Raw genomic sequence first — 22599 nt, 5'->3', positions numbered from 1 at the left:
CATAGCCCTCCGCCCCCGCGCCCGGGCGGCCTCCAAGGAGGCCGGGAGCAAGCAGGCTCCTCCGCCGCCTCTCCCGCAGCCAGTGAGTCAGGCAGCGAGCTGCCAGCCAGGTAAACGCGCTGGGGCCTTGCTGCCCTCGCCCTCCCCGAGAACTTCGGCGCGGCGCTCCGGACTTACCCTGTGGGGGCGGCGGGAAGCGTGGGCGCCGCCAGGGCGTTCGGCGCGCGCGGGGTTCGGCTGTCCATCGCCCTGCGGGGCGCGGCGCGGGCTCCAGCTCCGAGGCGGCGTGTCACTACTAGAGTGGGAGAGGCCGGCTGGTCAGGGCGGGCCGCGCGCCTACCCAAGGCCTGAGCGGGGCGGGACGCGCGTCAGGAGCCCGCCCGAGCCCCCCAGCCCCGGGCCCGTCCACCTCCGGGTGCGCTTCCACCTGCGGGCCGAGGCTCCCAGCCCGCGGGCGCCGCCGCCTCAGGTCCTAGCGGCCGCCGGCAGCTTCGGGGGCGGAAGGCGGCGCTGCAGCCTCCGCCCCGTGGGGCTTACTGGGTAGCCATTTGGCGCCTCTCGGGGCGGGAGAGGAGCTCCCCAGGCTGGAAGGAGGAGGAGCGGGGCGAGAAGCTGGGATCCGAGGCACCGCCGCCACGCCGGCAGCGCGTCTCCGGGCTCCCCCGGCCGAGTTTGCACAAACAGAACGCCCTGGGAAAACTTTTCGCGAAGAAAAGTTAGGAGGGCTAGTTCCTCTTTTCCCACCCAGGGCTCCCACTTTCTTTTCAGGAGACAGTGGCTCCCCTGTTCTTTCCCGCGGCTTCCTCTCCCACTCTTCCCTCCCCCGGACCGCGCGCTCCGAGTTGGTCTCTCAAGCCGGGACTTGAAGGAGGAAAGCGCGGCAGCCGCTCCCAGGCTCAGCCCCGCGCGGGCCCGGCGCACGCAGCGCCTCCCCCTGCCCTGCGGGCGGGGTGGCTGGCCCTCTCGGGGCGCCGCAGGGCCTTTCCCAAGGCGGCTTACTCACCCTGCCCCATTTCCCAGCCCAGAGCCCCGGAGCTCGCCGCCACCTTCTCCGGCCGGCCACCCAGAAGTGCCGACGAGCCTCGGCGGCATCGGAGCGAGCGAGGCAGTGAGCCAGAGACAGAAACGGGCGGGGGTGGGCGAGGACCGAGTAGGAATTTCCCTCCCACCCGATTTCGGGTCTTTGGGGTCCGGCTGGGGGAGCCGAACGGAAAGGAAACTCCCACTCAGAGAGTTCCCATTCCCATCGCTAGGGCGTCGCTTCGGGAAGCCGGGCGCGCGGGAGCCCAACAGGTGGGGAGGAAGGGAAGGGTACCTGCCCTGCGAGAACCAGCCGGGAGCACCCGGGCTGCCGCGGAAGTGCGGAGGGAAAACTCGCCGAGCGGGGCCTGCAGCTTGCTCTCCACGTGTTTCGACCTTCCACATACTGGGCGGTTTGTTTTGTTTTTCCACACCCCCCCCACCCCCCAACTTGACCTCTAAGGTGGCTGCTATTCGATTAAAAGCGCACCTGTGACACTGATTTTTCTAATCGGTGTCAGGTTTAAGCTTGCCTTGTCTTCAGAGGCATATTTCTTTCGTTCTTTTTAAGCATATAACAGCTGTGACATGAGGACTGGAAGATCATGTCTGGTGATAACCTATTAACTAAGAACAAATGGTAGATTTTATTCACCTCTTGGAAATTTTACAGGAACAAAAGAATCACACAGCTGGGTGCTTGTTCGTCCATTTTGGTTCCCAAGCACATGCTCTGTAGATGGTTCTTTACACCTGACAAACAGGTATATTTGCATATCTCGTATATCATAAATGCCAGCTGAAAGGTGCAAGCCATTTTTGACAGGCCCAAAAGCTTGTCTCAGTCCAGCATGTCTTTATTATTATTATTATTATTATATGGTCTATTAGAGTTTATTGATGACAACAGAGAGCTTAAAAAGTCAGGCTTATGGCTTTATTCCGAAGCCTGGAATACATACATAATAGTCTGCTATCATTTTATCTTATAATGTTCTTAAATAAAAACACTTTCAGAAAAATAACGTGAAATTAATAAATTAACCCTAAACTACAGTTTAAGAATAAAAATATTTCAATAAACGTTTGCAGAGACTAGGTGAAAGCATGGTAAAGGAGGCCTCTGCTGTCATGTTAGCATCAGGTAACCAATCTGTGTTAACCACTTCACCCTAGTGAGAAGATCACGTTTGACAGGTAGTAAAACTGATATATAAAACCAAGTCTTGACTTAATGCTCCTTAATATTTAAGCACTGTAGCAATCAACTAGCATACTAAATGTTAGATGAAACTAACATATTGAATACCTAGCAATATGCCATCTGTCTGTTATGGGCAGTCATCACTATGTACTCCTTTCTGTGCATGATACATTCTTTTCAATGTATCTTTACATATGAAAAGGGGGAAAAGTGCCTTATTTCGATATTGAAACCATATCAGAAAAGTTGTGTTTTAATATCTTACCTGATTTAAATATTAATCAAATCAATTAAATGTATCTGGCTTTTAGTCTCTAAATAACTAAGATTAAACAATTTTATGAGTTAATCTTGCCTCTAAATGACTTACAGTTGCTTGCACAGACAGTAATACAAGTATTGAGTAACGGTGAAACTAAAGTCTATTGACTTTCAATCACAAAATCAAGATTACATTTTAATTAGTTTCAATCTTAATTTATGACATGCTAATAAATATTGACTACATTAGTCTAAACTGAAACATCAAACATTTTCATAACATTTCATAACTGCTGAAAGCATTTTCAATGATCACCAATTTTTCCTGTCCTAGTTTTAGGTATAGGGGAGGATTATACTCTCATCCTCATTGAAAATAGATATAGCGTTGTTTTAGTAAGTAAACGTGAACAGACATGAAACGTTTCATTTCCTGGTGGAATCACTGAAGGGCCAGTGCTTGACTCTATGTTCTCTTTTCTAGCTGCTGCAGTCGTAAAGTGAGTATTAAAATGGGAGGGCACAGGACTGAAGTATCCTGTAGGCCAATTATTACTTAGCCTTCCTTAGGTATAATCATGACTGACAACTTTCCAAATCACTAATAGCCTAGATCTTCTCATATGGTACTAACCTATATCTCCTAGAGTCTGCTAGTTACATACATAGTTCATTAGCAAAATAGTAATCACAGTTGCTATAAAGTACCTGCTCTCAATCCTTCCCTCTGGTTATGCTGAACTATTGCAAAATTACCCAATTTACAAGATTTTGGTCAATTTCTCTTTGGAAATCTCCCTTCCTTCAGTCCATCCAACCATTTTTAATGCATGTACTTGGGTATTTTCTCTTCTGAAAGACCTTCCTGACTACATAGGTAGTATTAGCCCTTCCCTTTCTTAGCCCCAGCAAATTCTGTTGAGTGGGTCCAGGGCCCCATGGTATTTTCAGTTTTCAGTTACATAGTAACGGGGTGTGTGGTGGAGTGAACTTAAGGATCCATGTCTCATCCTTTGTGTCCTGAAAGAATTGCCCAGAACACTGAATGCTATTTGCAAATGTCTGCGGAATGGATGAAGGAGAGAAGAAACACTTTAAGACTCCATTCCTCGGGGGGGGGGGGGGGGGGGGATTTTTAGAGGCAAGTGGGAATTTACCTCAGGACTGGCCTTTTCAATTTAAAAGAACAGGTAGGGGTCCCTGGGTGGCTCAGTCCTTAAGCATCTGTCTTCAGCTCAGTTCATGACTGCTCAGCATGAAGCCTGCTTCTCCCTCCTCCACTCCCCCTTTTTGATTCCCTCCCTCTCTGTCAAATAAATAAAAAACAACCTTTAAAAAAAAAAAAAACTGGTAGACCATTTAAAATGGAGAAGATACTGAATTTGTTCCTTTTGGGAGAGACTTATTCTACATCTACCTGATGGAGTTAGTTTCAAAATCACCAGGTAGAAAGAAGATCCATTTAGCTATATATCTCTTCAAATGATAGTTTACGATCTCGATTTCTGCTTGGAGAATATTAAAAGAGAAAAATGTTTACATACTTAATAAATATGTATGTGCTTATATAAAAAGCAGACACTGTATGAAGTGCGCAATGCAAAAGTTATTGGAGAAATAGAATTGGAGTTTATCTACATATTTTGTAAATTATTTGGGACAATGAAAAACTTTTTAATATTTATGTTTTTATTCGAGTATAAATGTCACAGAATAGATTTATTTAAAACAGAAAAAATCAGGGTGCCTGGGTGGCTCAGTTGGTTGAGCGACTGCCTTTTTGACTCAGGTCATGATCCCAGAGACCCGGTATCAAGTCCTGCCTTGAGTCCCACATAGGGTTCCCAGCTCCATGGGGAGTCTGCTTCTCCCTCTGACCCTCTCCCCTCACATGCTCTCCCTCACTGACTCTCAAATAAATTTTTAAAATCTTAAAAAAAAAATTCATACTTAAGAGGTGATCTATCTTCATCTGTATTTCACTTTAGCATAGTATAGCCTAAAGAAAGTGCTTATGTCTTCCTAGAGTGTGTATGTGTATGTGTGTGAGAGGTTTTATATAGCAAGATCAGAGATGTTGCAAGGTAGTATTCAATTTTAATGAATCTCTTCAGACCTTGTATTTCATAGAAGCCCCTTAATCTCAATCAAATATGTCTTTATTATTATTATTAAGATCTTTATTAGAGTTTATTGATGACAACAGGAATCTAAAAGTCAGGCTTATGGCTTTATTCCCAAGTCTGGAATATATACATAATAGTTTATTATCATTTTGTCTTCTTATGGTATTCTTATAATTTACAGAATACTCCCACATGATTTAAAACATAGAAAGTGTTGTTAGAAGTCATTGTCTTCAATATAAATACTCCATGAAAGAGCTTTATCCTTTATCCTAAAGTACCCAAATCCTTTTTGTCCTCTGGAAGCCAGGATTCTTAGACAGGTTTTCTACTTAGTCACTACTGTCCCTATCTTTATCATTGACATAACTGTTTTTCCTTCCTCTCTTATTTCTCATCTTATTTTAATGCCTTTCACTTTCAAATTGCCCAGTAATTGTTTCATAGGTGAAAATAAATTTTATATATATATATATATATATATTTTTTTTTTTTTTTTAAGATTTTGTTTATTTAATTGAAAGAGAGAGATTATGGGGTAAGGTGGGGAAGGGATGCTCTTCACACCAAAGACAGAAATACATTTGAAGGAATTTGTGAAAAATGATTAAATTTTTAAATGTGTGTTTGTCTAATGTCTAATGTATATAATTATGGTAAAACTTACAGATTAGTTTTGTCCATTGAAATTACTTCCAAACCAAATGTTAATTACATTTATTTAAAAGCAAAACAGGGACCCCTGCCTGGCTCAATCTCTGGAGCATGCAACTCTTCATCTGTGGGCCATGAGTTCAAACCCCACACTGGGTGTAGGACTTACTTAGAAAAAAATGAAAAGCAAATGCAACAACTAAAGGTTGTATTATTTTATTGTATTTATTGTATTTTAATAACCATGGTAATTATAGCCATTTTTCTATGTAAACAATGTTCATAAAATGTATACTATGTGAAATAAGTAACATACTCAAATAAAATGGTAGTATGATTATATTTTTAAGTGTTTAATATTTCTTCTTTAATTTTTATAGATCACATGTATGAGGGTACTTGAGTGTGGAGGATGTTATATTTTTTATGGTTTTTTAAATACTACTAGAAGAAGTCATATTTGGTTATAATATTTATAAAATATCAGTAAATCCACTTTTCTTCTATGAAGTTTAACATTTGTATCAGAGTTTGAAGAAAATAGGAACAATACTATTTATAGAATAAAATATAAATTGTGCTTTTCATAACCTTATGTTTGGAATTACAATTTTATTATCACATTATAGCATTTACAATTTTGTAAAGATTTTATTTATTTGACAGAAAGAGAAATCACAAGTAGGCAGAGAGGAAGCAGGCAGAGAGAGGGGCGGGGGAAGCAGGCTCCCTGCTGAGCAGAGAGCCCGATGTGGGGCTCGATCCCAGCACCCTGAGATCATGACCTGAGCCGAAGGCAGAGGCTTAACCCACTAAGCCACCCAGGCGTCCTCCATTTCTCTTTTGGGAAAATGTTTACATAGAAATGACATTCTATGTCATTCTAGAGATTAAACATTCTAGAGTATGTTTACATACTCTATGTAAACATTCTAGAGATTAAAAGTACCAAAATAAAAAAACAAGAAAAATGTAAAGGAAATTGAAGTACCAAAATAAATATGATTTCTTGTCCATTTCAAGGAGCTTTTAACTTATTTTTTATATTTCAAAACTTAGAAAATCCCTGTCTATTTTCTTTGCATAGAATCTCCAAGTAGATTATATATTTATGAATTAAATTTTGAATAAAGGGAGCATTTACTGAATATCTATAATACCTAACACTGGATTTGAGAAACAAAGATGGCAAAGATACTGCCTCTGCCCTGGAGGGGCTGATAGACCACTGGGTTTATCAATAATATTTTTGTGAGACTCAATCAAGTGAAAATCTAAAGAAAATTGGTCATTAGTTGTTTGAAGGATCCCTACCTCTCTTCCAATTGATAAAATCAAACATTTTTTTCAACCCTAATTATCAAAAGAAGAAATGTCTGAGTTTAGTATGCAATGGCTCTTATAAATGGCACTGTATTTCTATATTATCACATACATTTCTAAGCAATTAGAATGTATATATTGTGTATAATGCATGTATTATTAACATGCATACATTCCAGGATAGAGGTGAGGCCTCTGGAAACATGCATGGGCATGCAGACGTTTAAAATATTAAGTACTATAGGCATGCAGGAGGGCTGAGTTTTCAGTGCCCATCCAAATTCCAAGCTATAGATTCTGATATATCAACACCAAATTGTCTAAAGTCCATTTTCTTACTCCCACTTTAAGATGTCTTTTTGTCACAATGAATTTCCGTACCTAGATTCTATAAATCTGTTATTGGTTAGAAGTAATTTTCTAAGTCATTGGAAAACAGTGAGCCCTTTTATGTCATTGAAGTATCAGCACTGTTTGAAAGACAATTATCATATAATCTCACTCATATGTGGAATTTAAGAAACAAAACAGGATCATAGGGGAAAAGAGGAAAAAATAAAACAAGAAGAAATCAGAGATGGAGACAAGACCTGAGACTTTTAATCATAGAAAGCAGGCTGAGGACTGCTGTGGGGGAGGGTGGTAGGGGGTTGGGTAGCTGGGTGGTGGACATTAAAGGGGCACGTAAGGTAATGAGCACTGGGTATATCATATAAGACTGATGATAAATCACTGACCCCTACCTCAGAAACCAATAATACATTATATGTTAATTAATTGAATTTAAATTTTTTAAATGGAAAAAGAAAAACTTCCAAAAAAGTATCAGCTCTGTTAAAATTAACCTTGTGATTTACAATTTAAACACCATTCTCATATGGGTGTTTTCTCTCTTTTCTTAAAAAACAAAAACAAAAACAGGCTAATGACCAAAAAGTGAACTTAAATTATATCTTTTTTTTTTTAACTTATTTATTTGACAGAAAGAGATCACAAGTAGGCAGAGACACAGGCAGAGAGGAGGAAGTAGGCCCCCTGCCAAGCAGACAGCCCAATATGGGGCTCGATCCCAGGACCCTGAGATCATGACCTGAGCCAAAGGCAGAGGATTAACCCACTGAGCCACCCAGGCGCCCCTTAAATTATATCTTAATGCCTATTGAATTGTAACTGTAGATGGGCGCTACTTTTCTCCCTTAAGGAGATTTGTAAGCCCTTAACTACTTGCCAGTGTCCTTATATCTCAAAATGTGCAACTTTGACTGAGGCAGTCACTGACTCTGGCATTCCAAACATAAAATGTAACAAGTCTCAGCATATTGCATTATGCCAGGGCTCCTCATCCAACAACTGCTTTTTCTCTTGGGAGGTTGAGCACGTGTGTGGTTAACTAAGTACCACAGCAGTTAAGAGCTCAGACTTTGGAGCCAGACAGATTTGGGTTCACATCCCTGTCTTGGCTACTCACTATCTCGGTAACGTCAGGAGAGTTACTGCTCCTGGGAAAGAATAAGCATTCAGTGAAGGCGATATAAGCATCCGATAAGGGTGACAGAAATCCTTTTCTTAAAGAATGGGAGCCACCTATGTCTTGGTTCAGGCCTAGTCTGTAAAGCGGAATGTTCTGCTTCATGTTGGGAGAGTCTGCCTTTCTGTGCTTATGATTACCTTGGTCAAGTCATTAAGCTATTGAATCTTCAATCTCCTTATCTCTATAATGAGTTTCAGTTCTTTTTTAAAATTTATTTATGACAGATCACAAGTAGGCAGAGAGAGAGGGAGGAAGCAGGCTCCCCACTGAGTCCGACGTGGGGCTCAATCCCATGACCCTGAAATCATGACCTGAGACAAAGGCAGAGGCTTAACCCACTGAGCCACCCAGGCGCCCCATGAGTTCAGTTCTTTTTCCCTCCATCTGTGTTGAGTAATCAAGCTCATTGCATTAAAAGCTATTGAACTTATGTATAACGACTATTAATAACAAAACTTCACATTGTAACACCTTGCAAAGTACTTTCATTCACTGAGTATAGTTTGAGTCCTTTAAGAGTTTGCAGAGATAAACACTCATATCCCTATATTACAGTTCTATAAATTGAAACAAATGACTTGCCTGAGGACTCAAAACTAGGGAAATGGCAAAATGAGAAGTAAAAGTTATTTTTTTTATTTTTTTTTAAAGTAACATTACAATTACCTTGCTGCTAGGATAAGAGGTTAGTCCATAGAAAATTAATATTATTATATAAATATCATGCTGAATACCATTTCCCATCTCTGAATTCTAAGTCAAAAGTACCAGCTAGGGGCACCTGCGTGGCTCAGTTGGTCAAGCATCTGCCTTTGGCTCAGGTCATGACCCCAGGGTTTGGGATCTAGAGCCCTGAATCTGGCTCCCTGCCAAGCAGAGAGAGCACAAGCAGGGGGAGCAGTAGAAGGAGGAGAGTAGCTTCTCCCTCTCCTTCTACTGCTCCCCCTGCTTGTGTGCTCTCTCACTCACTCTGTCAAATAAATAAATAAAATCTTTAAAAGAAAAAAAACATACTGGCTGCCTAAACCTGCTTGTCCCAAAGGATCTACTTTAGCTTGGGGAGACTTTGAGACTATGGATGTTTCCAGTTTCATCCAAGAAATATGAAGGTCAGAAAAACAAAACACAGAAACTTAAAGATGATCAGAAACTCAGATGCATTCTGGAGTGAGCCACCCTTGACGTAAATTAATTACACTGTATATTTCTCTCTACCAACAAGAAAAAAAAAAAAATTCTCCTGAGAATATCAAAGGCAGCCAGTCAAGAAAAATAACTCACAAACTATATATTTGGAATATGGATAGTATGATGGAAAGAGTACAGTACTAAAAGTCCAGGTAAAGTAATAGAAGTTAATGTATCTAGCACATATTAGGTATAGAGTTTGTTTTTTTTTTTCTAATTTCAATCTTTAATTACTGGCTATTTAAAACTATTTTGCCCTGGTGAACACGGTAGACCTGGGAAAATGTGATAGGAAAGCAGAAACGGGTGGAATTATAAATTGTATATATGTGAGTGTATCAACTTGAGTCTTTTTCATATGTAAATGGGGGAGAATAATACCTATTCATTTTTCTTTTAAAGATTTTATTTATTTGACAGAGATCACAAGTAGCAGAGAGGCAGGCAGAGAGAGGGGGGAAGCAGGCTCCCCACCGAGCAGAGAGCCTGATGAGGGGCTTGATCCCAGGACACTGGGATCATGACCTGAGCCGAAGGCAGAGGCTCAACTCACTGAGCCACCCAGGTGCCCTAATAATACCTATTTATTAACAGGCTGAACAGAATGTCCAGCACATTGAAGGTACTCAAGCAGCTTTGACCATACAAGTCTAAGTCTGAATTAAAAATCTATTCAGGGGGTGCCTGGCTAGTTCAATTGGTTAAGGCACTGCTTTTGGCTTGGGTTATGATTCCAGGGTCCTGGGACTGAGCCCCTTATCAGGCTTCCTGCTTGGAGGGGGACCTGCTTCTGCTGCTCCCAGTGCTTCTGCTCTCCTGCTATCTCATTCTGTCGAATTAAAAAAAAAAAAAAAAAAATACTCAAAAAAAGAAATGGTAGGAGAAGTTGCTATGCAGATCACTGTTGACTAATGTATTTTCTTCTGGGTATATTACATTTATCAGGCGTCACAAGATACTTAGGTAGAAGATTATTTGCATAAGGTAATTTTCTTTGGTGGTTTTTGTATGATTATTTATAGGAGCTACTGTATAAATTAAGTTAGTATATATTTTCTAGCTCTTTACAGTTTTCTATTGTAATATATAAGGTGGATAACTTTGGTCAACAAGAACAAATATTCTCATACAGAGATCTGGGAATGTACTAAGTAAATATATAATTATCTTTGGAATAAAAAAATAAAAATGGAGGGGCGCCTGGGTGGCTCAGTGGGTTGAGCCGCTGCCTTCGGCTCAGGTCATGATCTCAGGGTCCTGGGATCGAGTCCCGCATTGGGCTCTCTGCTCAGCAGGGAGCCTGCTTCCCTCTCTCTCTCTCGCTGCCTGCCTCTCCATCTACTTGTGATTTCTCTCTGTCAAATAAATAAATAAATAAATCTTAAAAAAATAAATAAATAAAATAAAAATGGAATTAAGATGTTCTTTCTGGGGCGCCTAGGTGGCTCAGTGGGTGAAAGCCTCTGCCTTCAGCTCAGATCATGATCTCAGGGTCCTGGGATCGAGGCCCTTGTCGGGTTCTCTGCTCAGCGGGGAACCTGCTTGCCTCTCTCTCTCTCTGCCTACTGTGATCTCTTTTAAAAATAAAATTAAAAAAAAAAAGAATAAAGATGTTCTTTCTGAGGATGTGAAAGGAATGATATTACAACCATTTTTAACCTCTGTATTTCCTGGCTGCATGGGAACTATTTATGACAGTCAGTGACCTTTGTGTGGAATGTTACTAAAACACAGTTTTACGTCAGGCATATATGAGACTACTTTCTATATATTTTGGTTTGGATTAAGAATTGCCTCATAGCCCCAGGCACGATTCTTGTGCATGTTATAAATTTTCCTACCTGTCAATGCTATACAACAAGCTGAGGTATTGCTAGCACTATTTCAACACCCAAGAGCTTCCTTCCAATGCTTTCTGAAAGATCTCACCTTTTCTTTTTTTTATGATGATAGAGGAAATTGAGGAATTTTAAAAAGTGAGTTGGTAGAACATACTAACGGTAGTTTCAGAATACTATCCTTCCATTTATGAGTTCTGTGCTTCAAATGACATTGGCTGTAGAAGTCTAACAAAAAAAACAATAAATATACCTAGTTATTTCAGCATTAGTGTGTCTTTAAACTTGAACATCAAGGCAATCCAGTGAGGCTCGTCAACTTTACACTTACAGTTTTATTAGTGGGAATTCATAATCCCCATATCTAAAGGAAAATTTGGAAAATAATTTCATAACTTTTAGTTTCTTCATCAATAAGACAGTGATAAATTGATATGATAGTCTATAGAGTTGGAAGGTTTGAATTACGAATAAGTAACAATTATACGTACAAAAAAGTCTGTCACAGATGGGAACTGTAAAATGTTAAATCTGAGAAAGAACCATCTCTTACATTTATTGGAAAACAGAGACTTCTAAATACAATTGTCAGTGGGCCTGGGTGGCCACCTGGGTGAGTGACCTGGGTGGGTGACCTGGGTGACCAGGTCATTAGCCACCTGCCTTTGGCTCAGGTGATGATCCCAGGGATCAAGTCCACATTCACCCCCCGCTCAGTGGGAAGCCTGCTTTTCCCTCTCCCTATACCCTTCCCAACCCATTCGTGCTTTCTCTCTCTATCTCTCACTCTCAAATAAATAAATAAAATCTTTTAAAAAATAGGGTTGTCAGATTTAGTAAACAAAAATACAGGATGTCCAGGGGCAGAACTCCCCCCGGGGAAGGGGTTCGGGATCTTCAGCCTGGGTCGTGCTCCATGCCTGCACTTGTCCCCTGCAGGGATGCTGCCTCTGTGGTGCCCTGTGTCCTGCAGGCTGGGTTTGGCTGAGGCTGGACTGGGTGCCAGATGCATCCCGCCACCCCAACCATGCGTGCAGACCTCTGGACCACTCCAGGTACACGTGGGCCTGGTGCAGTTGCGATGCTCTGCACAGCCCAGGAGGATAAAACTTTGGTTGAATCCCTGAATGATGAAATTAAAGAGGAAAAGAAGATACAGAACATTAAGTCCCTTCCCAAGATGTCTGGAGGTTGGTAGCTGGAAATGAATGGAACAGAAGCCAAATGATTGAGGAAAGTTGCTAGAGAAAAGATCACTGCCACTTTCAACATTCATAATAGCATCCTGCCAACATTTGATGGGGAGGAGGAGCCCAGAAGATGAGGTTGGGCAAAAAGAGGAGGACAAGAGTGACATTTTCTCCCTCGGCGAAATGAGCTTTCAGTCCATTGGCAAGTCTTTGTGAAAGGACATTGAACACCAATTCCATGACCTGGGCCTTATATGACCACCTGGTGGATTTCTTGGCAGATCGAGGAGCGGATAACACTTTTGTAGTTGAATTAGTGGATCTCTGCACAGCCCTGGAGCACCAGGAATACATTACTTTTCTCATAGATCTCAAAAGTTTTGTCAAGAGTCAGAACAGCAGACAAAGACACTGAACATCTTAAATTCAAGGCAGACCTTGCCCAGGGAACCGTCTGAAGCCAGTCCCAACCATGCTTTGAGATGGTTTTCAGCCTAACATCCTGGGAAATAATCCAAGCTTAAACAATTTGCATTGTCCTCTTACTTACGCTTCATTTATTTCTTCTCTACAAATCTGTTATTCCTAGATGTTTGTATAACGTAATGATGGACAATAAACTTGTTTTATGTCCTCAAAAAAACCAACCAACCAAACAAACAAACAAAAATCAGGATGCCAAGTTAAATTTGAGTTTCAGTGAATAATTATTTCAGTGAATAATTTTTGGCCTAAGTATATCCCATGCAATATTTAATTATGCAAAATAGTTATTTATTGTTTATCTGAAAATCAACTTGAACTGGCACCCTGTATTTTATCTGGCAATCTTACCCTAAAGGTATCATAATTCTTTTCAAAACACATATAGTTAACTAAATGCTGAGGCAGGAACAGAATCTGAACAATTAAGGAGTTACAGACACTCCTACAAAGGATTGTTATGTAGTAGCTTATTTTATTTTATTTTATTATTTTATTTTTTAATTTTTTTTTTTTTTTTTTTTTTGACAGAGAGCAAGAGAGCACAAGCAAGGGGAGTGCTAGAAGGAAAGGAAGAAGTAGGCTTCCTGCTGAGCGAGGAGCTCCATGCTAGGCTCAATCCCTGGTCCCTCAGGGACCACAACAGTTGCCAAACAGATGCTTAACTAACAGTCACCCAGGCACCCCTATAGTAGCATGTTTTAGAAAAGAAAATAACTATATTTCATAACCATAATTTCATAAGAAACTGGAAACAATGTAACTGTTTAAAAAGGAAAGCTTTGGATCTATTGATTCTAGTTACCAAACTCTGAGTTTTTTTTTCTCAGAATTTAAAAAAAGGGCTTACATTTACAAATCAGAGTTTCTTTTTAAATTTTTGCTAAAACGTAAGAAACTCAATTGGTCACCCCTGTTCAGCTCTGGTTAACATGTTTCTGGATACTTCTAGTCAGTAACTCAAGTCATTTTTAAGTAGAATCTTAGCTAAGAAAAAGTAAAAATTAGATTTAGTATCATCTCACGGCCCAATTCAGACCTAAACTCGGTGTTTTGGATTATAACTTATTTTATAATATATTTTTATTACCACAGGTTACCTCTATTCATTTTTGTCAGTAACTTAAATCCAAGACTTCAGCACTAACACATTCAGTTAAAGACAGGGTACATAACTTAGGGGGCTTCCTCGAAACTGAGGCCAGGGGGTCTTGAGTTGGCCTTGTTTTGTGAGGTCCCTGTGGCCCAAAGATCTTGAGCGTCTTCATTTCTCCTTGAGAAAATTTATCCTTTTCATACAAATTCCTAATTTAATTATTTTATATAAGTTTTCAAAATTGTCGACATAAAGTTGATAATACCCTATTTGTTCAATCTATAAAATAAAAAAGTTGTAATTATTGATGCGTTTGGAATGTTTGTGAGGTCTGGAACTGATGCTGGGAAAGAATTCTATTAAAGCACAGGGACAGGACCTATGGGCAGAAAGAGCTCTTATCCAAGGATGGTGAGGAGCAACCAATTACATACTTTGGGGTCTGGGGAAGTAAAAAGATAAGGGAAAAAGTAAAAAAGATAAGGGAAGTTCCAAAAAGGATTTTTTCTGCTAAAGAAGACTCAAAGGACAGTGGAGGGCAGACCCAATATTTAAAATGTAATTTCAGGGGCGCCTGGGTGGCTCAGTGGTTAAGCATCTGCCTTAGGCTCAGGTCATGATCTCAGGGTCCTGAGATCCAGCCCCATGTCGGGCCCCCTGCTCACAGGGAGCCTGCCTCTCCCACTCCAACCCCACTCATGCTCTATCTCTATCTCTCTCAAATAAATAAATAAAATCTTTTTTTTTTATTAAAGATTTTATTTATTCATTTGACAGAGAGAGATCACAAGCAGGCAGAGAGGCAGGCAGAGAGAGAGAGAAGGAAGCAGGCTCCCTGCTGAGCAGAGAGCACAATGCGGGGCTCGATCCCAGGACCCTGAGATCATGACCTGAGCCGAAGGCAGTGGCTTAACCCACTGAGCCACCCAGGTGCCCCTAAAATCTTTTTTTAAAAACTAATAAAAACACTGAGGAAAACGTGTGCCAGCCTTTTCACCTGGAAGCAGGAAATTACTTTATTTCATTACAGTGGTCAGGAAAGACATTATAGCATCTTCACTAAGATAAAAGATAAAAGATCAACAAATAGTTTTTTAATAGCAATTTAACTCCACTATAAGGCCCACAGTGTTGCCTCTAAGGAAATATAGTAGTATTGCCTTGGAAATCATCTCTACGTGGTTCCAATTGTAATGAAGTCCTGAAGGTATCATTTTTACCCCTATATGCTTAATAGTATATATTTCCTTGGCTTATAGGAGACCTCCATAGGGGCGAAGGCACTAATTGTTTTTTACACTGCTCTCTCTCCAGCACTTTGAACAGTACCTGGAGAGAACCAGTGGGCCTGTCCCCTGGCTCACACTGAGGAACCACTGTCTTCTATAGCAGAAAGAGCCCAAGCAGAAAGAAGCTACAGAACACCATTGCTCGAAGCAAACCAAGCTGGACTCTCCTCTAAGTTTCTTTCGTTGCTTAAGTCCCATGTATTCTCCTCCAACTACTAAGTAGGAGATGGTACAGGGGTAACCCACTAATAATGGTAATAGGTTTCCTTCCAGGTAAAAAAAATTTTTAAATGTAAATTTTCTTGCAGACCATAGGTTTTGAGTATTTGTTAAATGAATGAATAAATGGGAATGAGTGTGATTTTCTATGGTATATAATGATTTTAGGGTTTTCTGTATATAGTATTGTGTCAAGTGCAAATAGTATAAAATTTACTTCTTCCTTAAAAATTTAGATACCTTTTATTTCCTTTTCTTGTCTAATTACTATGGCTGGGATTCCCAGTACTATGTTGAGTAAAGGTGGTGAGAGTGGACATTTTTGTCTTGTTCCTGGTTTTAGAGGAAAAACTCTCAGTTTTTTTTTACCTTTGAGTATGGCATTAGCTATGCGTTTTTCATATACGGCTTTTATTATATTAAGGTATATTCCCTCTAAAACTACTTTGTTGAGAATTTTATATCAATGAATTTTATCCCATGAATGGATATTGTACTTTGTCAACTGCTTTTTCTGTGTCTATTGAGATTATCATATTTTTTCCTTTCTCTTGTTAAAGTAATATATCACGTTGATTGATTTGTAATAAATTCCACTTGCTTGTGTTGAATGATTTTTTTTAATGTATTGTTGGATTCAGTTTGCTAATATTTTGTTGAGGGTTTTTGCATCTGTCTTCATCAGCAATATTGGCCTACAATTTTCTTTTTTCATAGTATCCTTACCTGGTTTTGGTATGAGGATGCCGACCTCAAATACTGAATTTCTTTCTTTCTTTTTTTTTTTTTAAGATTTTATGTTTCATTTGACAGAGATCACAGTAGGCAGAAAGGCAGGCAGAGAGAGAGCAGGAAGCAGGCTCCCTGCTGAGCAGAGAGCCTGATGCCTAGGGTTCAATAACAGGACCCTGAGATCATGACCTGAGCCAAAGGCAGAAGCTTAAACCACTGAGCCACCCAGGTGCCCTTAACTCTTCTTTAATTGTTTGATAGAATTCCCCTGTGAAGCGATTTGGTCCTCAGCTTCTGTTTGTTGTGAAAAAAATTTTTTTTTAAAGATTTTATTTATTTATTTGACTAACATAGATCACAAGTAAGCAGAGAGGCAGGCAGAGAGAGAAGGAAGCAGGCTCCCCACTGAGCAGAGCCTGAGGTGGGGCTGGATCCCAGAACCCTGGGATCATGACCGGAGCCCAAGGCTGAGGCTTTAACCCACTAAGCCACCCAGTGAATTTCTTGATTACTGATTCAATTTAACTGCTAGAAATCAGTCTGTTCAATTTTTCTATTTTTCCTGATTCAGTTTTAGGAGGTTATATGCTTCTGCGAATTTACCCATTCTTCTAGATTGTCTAACTTGTTGACATATACTTTTTCATAATATTCTCTTATGATTATTTGTGTTTCTGTAATGTTGGTTGTTATTTCCCCTTCTTCATTTCTGATTTTATTTATTTGAGTCCTCTCTCTTTTTTCTTTGTGAGTCTGGTTATAGGTTTGTCAATTTTATTGATCTTTACAAAGAACCAGCTCTTGTTTCATTGCTGTATTATTGTTTTGTTTTTATGTTTGTTTGTTTTGTTTTTGTCTTTATTTCATTTATCTGCTCTAATCTCTTATTTCCTTCTTTCTGCGGGCTTTCAGCTTTGTTTGTTTTTCTTTTTCTGGTACCTTTAGGTGTAAAGTTAGATTGTTTGCAGTTTTGGGTCTGTTTTTGTTTTTGTTTTTTGCTTCTTGAGATAGGACTATATTGCCATAATTTTCCCTCTTACTTTTGCTGCATTCTAAGGATTTTGAACCATTCTATTTTCATTTTCATTTGTTTCCATGTATTTTTTAATTTCCTTTCTTATTTCTTGGTTGGTCCATCTATTGTTTAATAGCATGTTATTTAACCTCCATGTATTTATGTTCTTTCCATATTTTCTTATGCTTCATTTCTAATTTCATACCATTGTGATCAGAAAGAGGTATGATATGATTTGTCTTTTTGAATGTATTGACACTTGATTTGTGCCCTAACATGTGATCTCTTTGGGAGAATGTTCCATGGGCCCTCAAAAAGAATATGTATTTTGCTATTTTTTTTTAAGATTTTATTTATTTGTCAGAGATAGAGAGATAGAGAAAGTACAAGCATGGGACTCAACAGGCAGAGGGAGAAGCAGGCTTCCTGCTGAGCAAGGAGCCTGATGTGGGTGGGACTTGATTCCAGGACCCTGGGATCATGACCTGAGCCAAAGGCAGCTGCTTAACCAACTGAGCCACACAGATGTTCCTTTTTTTTGAATGGGATATTCTGAATATATTTGTTAGATCCATCTGGTCCAATGTGTCATTCAAAGCCACTGTTTTCTCTTTGATCTTCTGTCTGGATGATCTATCCATTGATGTAAGCAGGGTATTAAAGTCCTCTACTATTATTGTACTACTGCCAATTTCTCCCTTTATGCTTGTTGATAATTGCTTTATGTATTTAGGTGCTCCCAGGTTGGGTACATAAATATTTATAATTGTTGTATCTTCTTATTGATTTATTCCCTTTATGATTATGTTGTATCCTTCTTTGTCTCTTGTTACAGTTTTTACTTTAAAGTCTGTATTGGGGATGCCTGGATGGCTCAGTTGGTTAAGCGTCTGTCTTCAACACAAGTCATGATCCCAGGGTCCTTGGACTCCTTGCTCAATAGGGAGCCTGCTTCTCCTCTGCCTGCCGCTCCCCCTGCTTGTGCTCTCTTTCTCTCTCTCAGACAGATAAACAAATAAAATAAAATATTTTTTAAAAAAGTAAGTCTATTTGGTCTGATACAAGTATTCCTGTACAATTTGATTCTTTGAGGGACATGTATATATACACAAAAGATTTATATATACAAAGGAAGATATATACACACACACACAGTGTATAGATAGATAGATATCTATATGATTTGTCTTTTTGAATGTATTGACACTTGATTATATACGAAAAAGTTCTCCTTCTCATAATAATCTGTAACCTCATTCGTGATTTAGGAGGAAAAAAAGAATCAACTATATGGTCTCCCCATAAATATTTTCACACTGCTCTAAAAACAAGTAAGTTCCCAGATGCTGGAAAATTTTAGACATCTGTAATAAAGATACTGCATTTGACATAATGCACCAATGCATTTTTACAGTTAGTTATCCTCAGATCCTCGTGATGCAGAGCTTGTGTTTTGAACACATGCCTGATAGGCCCAGATCTTACAGTTTCTTCCACTGAGTAGAAAAACACAGCACCTGCCATTAATGCTAAATCAACAGGTAAGTGTTCCTTGAAGAAAAAGGCTATGACTAAATTGAAGTGCTAGCAGAGGAAAGGGAAGTAGAAACCAGTTTTTTAGCCTAGGGGAGTGAGTAAGGAAAACTAATAGCAGCCGAGGACGAAGGTCAGATCTGTGTGTCCTCATCTTCCCACTTCAAAGGTGGATATTCCAGAAGTAGAATGTATTAGAAACACTCAGATAAGTACAAGATAACCTGAGAACAGTAAAGATGTGGCCTATATCCTGAGGCCTCTAGTAAGAGCCAGCTTGGTGACATACCAACATGGTACAATGGTGAAAAGCATGGAGAGATGAGTGAGCTCAATACAGTGCTCCTGCCCTCATGCATATTCCTTAGCCAGAAGCTTTTAGAAGATGTTAAGGAAGCTAGGAGCAAATATAGGCTGACTCGGGGTCAGGACAAAAAGCATTAGTGTATGAGGATGACTCAACTGTAGTAAGCATCAGTGGCATCATAGTGGTAACAAGTCCAGGGATCCTCCAGGCCCAGCAAGATCCAGAAGATAGCACATGTGGATCTCTGGTGCCACTATCCCTTTCCTCCATGAATTCACATTAAGTCCCCTGTATGCCCAGAGGCCACATTATAGAGATAGGAATCTGAAGAACTGAACATGTACATGAAGGAGACTGAATCATTTAAAAGTGATACAGGGAGCAGTAAGATTACTTCGTCAACCCCCTACCATATCACTCACAGGAGTAGCTCATGAGGATAAGGATGATTCGGCCAAAACTTCAATTAAGCACACAGAGGCATCAAACGTTAACGTGCTTATTTTTGACAGAGCAGAGAGAGGGATGATCAACCATGGCTTGACTGAGTCTTGAGAGGGAAAAGAGAGTGAGGAAGCTGGTACCATATCCTCTGATTCTGCGCAACTGTTTCCACCCTCACCCTCTTTTTCTAAGTGTCCTCTTTCAACTGGACAGTTTGGCTGACTGTGGATGGGGAGTGTTGTAGCTGAGAACAGAGATGGTTATCTTTGATGTCTTTGATCATAGAAGTTTTTTTTAGCTAAGAAACACTCCAGCAGCTGCCTGCTCTTTACCAAAAAACCAAACCACAAAACCAAAATGCCACTTTTCATCAAGTGTATGAATCATTTTTTCCTTTTTATTCTAAACTCCTTCTTAAAAAAAAAAAATAAGAAATAAACTAGTTCTAAAGTTAGTTATTGTTCTCTTGTATTGCCTTTCTTCCATTTATTTATTTATTTATTTATTTTTAACATGGTACCTATAAGAACTTGACTGGAGCCAAAAAAAGGGGGGTGGGGGTGGGGGAGATGCATTATATATATATTTGTATATACAAAATATATATGTATAATTCTAATTAACTAGGTAAAAAAATAAGTAAAGAAATAGATGATCTGTACAACACAGTAAACCATTAAAACCTAATTAACATTTATAGCCAAATATATCCTAAAACTGCATGATATGTTCACCAGTATAGACTATACATAGAGCTATGTAAAAAAACTCAGTATATTTAAGAGAACTAAAATCAGGGGTGCCTGGGTGGCTCAGTGGGTTAAAGCCTCTGCCTTTGGCTTAGGTCATGATCCCAGAGTCCTGGGATTGAGCCCTACATCAGGCTCTCTGCTTAGCAGGGAGCCTGCCCCCCCCCCCCCACCTCTCTGCCTGCCTCTCTGCCTATCTGTGATCTCTGTCTGTCAAATAAATGGATAAAATCTTAAAAAAAAAAAAAAGAGAGAGAGAGAACTAAAATTATATAGGGTATATTCTCCAACTGAAATGGAATGAAACTAGAAATTAGTAACAAGATATTTAGAGAAAATCTTAAATACTTTAAAATTAACACATTTCTAAATAGTTCATGGGTGAAAAGAGGAATCACAAGGGCAATTAGGAAATATTTCAGACCTTTATGTTAATGAAAGTACATCATATGAGAAATTATTTGCAGCTAATGCAGTGCTCACAGGAAATTAACATTGTTACTAACAGCTGGATAACTGAGGGTGACTTGTTTTGATTCAAAGGTTAGCTGGCTTCTCTAATTTAGAGAAAATGCAGGTAGAAATGTAAGTAAATCTTGAAAATATGTGTGTAAGGAGGGATTTTTAAAGTAAATGCTAGGATTTTAAAGTAAATGTGTTGTAACAATAATTTAAGATAAATTCTCTTCAGTTTTATTTTTTTAAGATTTTATTTATTTATTTGACAGAGAGAGATCACAAACAGGCAGAGAGGCAGGCAGAGAGAGAGAAGGAAGCAGGCTCCCTGCTGAGCAGAGAGCCTGATGTGGGGCTCAATCCCAGGACCCTGAGATCATGACATGAGCCAAAGGCAACGGCCCAACCACTGAGCCACCCAGGCGCCCCAATTCTCTTCAGTTTTTAAGTATCTCTGAAATTTTCCTGTAAATCAGTTTAAAAAAAATGTGATATCATACTCCATGGTTTGTTTTTTGTGAGCATTTAACAGAATAACATCTAACGCATAAAACAACAGCAAACATACAGCACACAAAAGAGAAAATCTTATCTATTTACACAGCACCTAGCTTATTGTTGTTGTTTGGTAAATACATCTTCATATAGCTAGTACTCTTTACACACTAAGTTCACAGCACAACTCAAAACACTGTATTTTGCACTATTATACAGAGAGACACAAAATGGAAATTCATTGGTTTAGACCCTATATTGAATTAAATGGAGAGGTAGATAGATTTTTCTGGGTTTAATAATTAGTAAATACCAGTGATTTTTATAAATATACAAAACTTTCAGGGCTTTTAGGGTGTCTAAAGTATTTTCCTTTGTGACTTCTAGTATTTGAGTTCATAGATTATTAGTGGATAAGTATCACTTTTTAAGAAAGAGGTGAATTGGACTTGTGCACAGAGCTTTTAATGTAACTTCATTAGCTAAATTACAATTAGAATGTCCTTTTTCAATATTTAATATTGATATTATACCCCTCCTATAAGCCAGATCAAAATTGTACCTCCATCTGATAGCCTTCCTTAAAAAATACACTCACCCTCCCCAAATATATGAGCTCTTGCCTTCTTGTTAGCTGCATGATCTCTTAGTTTATTATGTCTGATTTTGTCTTTATTTGTTCTTCCATTATTCTTTTTTGATATATAATTTTATATATATATATATATATATATATATATATATATATATATATATATCTCCTCAATATCAGGCACCCAACACACCTATCGGAGTAATTTCTACATAGTAGGTGTTAACAATAGTTGGGAGCGAGTGACAAATATAATCCTATCAATTACTAGCATATACCAATTTGTCTCATAAGAAAAGGACCCAAGAAATGGAGATGACAGACTTTCTACAGTTTATTCTTATCAACCCTAAGGAAAGGTTGAGTTTTGTGGCTGTAGTGTTCCATTAGAGCAGCTGCCCCCAGACCCCTAGATACTAGCTTGAGAAGTGCTAGAGTTTGCCTAATGCAGGGCTTAACAATTGCAAGCTAAGAATGGTTTGTACATTTTATCAAGATTGAAAACTAGCAAAAGTAACATGAGATGTGAAAATTATGTAAAATTAAAAATTTAGTGTTGATAAAAATGTTTTTTTGGAACACAGCGACACTCATTTGTTTGCATATTTTCTGTGGCTGTGTTCATGGGACAACAGAATCAAATAGCTGCTATGATAGAAACTGTATGACTTGAAAGCCTAAAAAATGTCCAATATCTGTCCCTTTACAGAAAAGTTGGCCAATCCCTGATATAGTGAATTATCACATCAATATGAAATATCAAATTTTCTCTTTTAATGTTTATATTGTGTAAATCTGGAAAAAAATCTCATAGGTACAATGGTTTAGAATATACTTTTCTGGGAGACACAGTG

The 22599-nt window shown here is 39.2% G+C and overlaps 1 protein-coding gene, 1 long non-coding RNA gene and 1 pseudogene across 10 annotated transcripts in view; 2 read left to right on the top strand and 1 right to left on the bottom strand.

The window, feature by feature from the left end:
* Nucleotides 1-1410, bottom strand: part of COBLL1 (cordon-bleu WH2 repeat protein like 1) — a 171405-nt gene extending 169995 nt beyond the window's left edge. For 3 of the 8 annotated variants that reach the window (XM_059167146.1, XM_059167147.1, XM_059167154.1), the window contains exons 1-2: nucleotides 1004-1246; nucleotides 178-295 (exon numbers count right to left, since the gene is read on the bottom strand). In XM_059167146.1, coding sequence (XP_059023129.1) covers nucleotides 178-295; nucleotides 1004-1013 — 128 coding nt within the window. In that variant the 5' untranslated portion in view covers nucleotides 1014-1246. Of the gene's footprint in view, nucleotides 1-177; nucleotides 910-1003; nucleotides 1248-1315 lie in introns of those variants that run through there. The other 5 variants (XM_059167148.1, XM_059167149.1, XM_059167151.1 and 2 more) reach the window with 4 other exon arrangements.
* Nucleotides 20-16033, top strand: LOC131827155 (uncharacterized). Of its 2 annotated transcripts, XR_009351916.1 has the most exons (3): nucleotides 25-110; nucleotides 1694-1784; nucleotides 15229-16033. It is a non-coding gene; the product is annotated as an uncharacterized LOC131827155 (long non-coding RNA). The 2 variants fall into 2 exon arrangements; XR_009351917.1 differs by lacking the exon at nucleotides 1694-1784 and having other exon boundaries at nucleotides 20-110.
* Nucleotides 11267-12880, top strand: LOC131827152 (complement component 1 Q subcomponent-binding protein, mitochondrial-like; annotated as a pseudogene).
* Nucleotides 16034-22599: the final 6566 nt, after the last annotated feature.

Source organism: Mustela lutreola, chromosome 3 (genome assembly GCF_030435805.1).
Source record: "Mustela lutreola isolate mMusLut2 chromosome 3, mMusLut2.pri, whole genome shotgun sequence".
Lineage (NCBI taxonomy): Eukaryota > Metazoa > Chordata > Mammalia > Carnivora > Mustelidae > Mustela > Mustela lutreola.
This window is presented reverse-complemented; position numbering and strand designations above follow the sequence as displayed.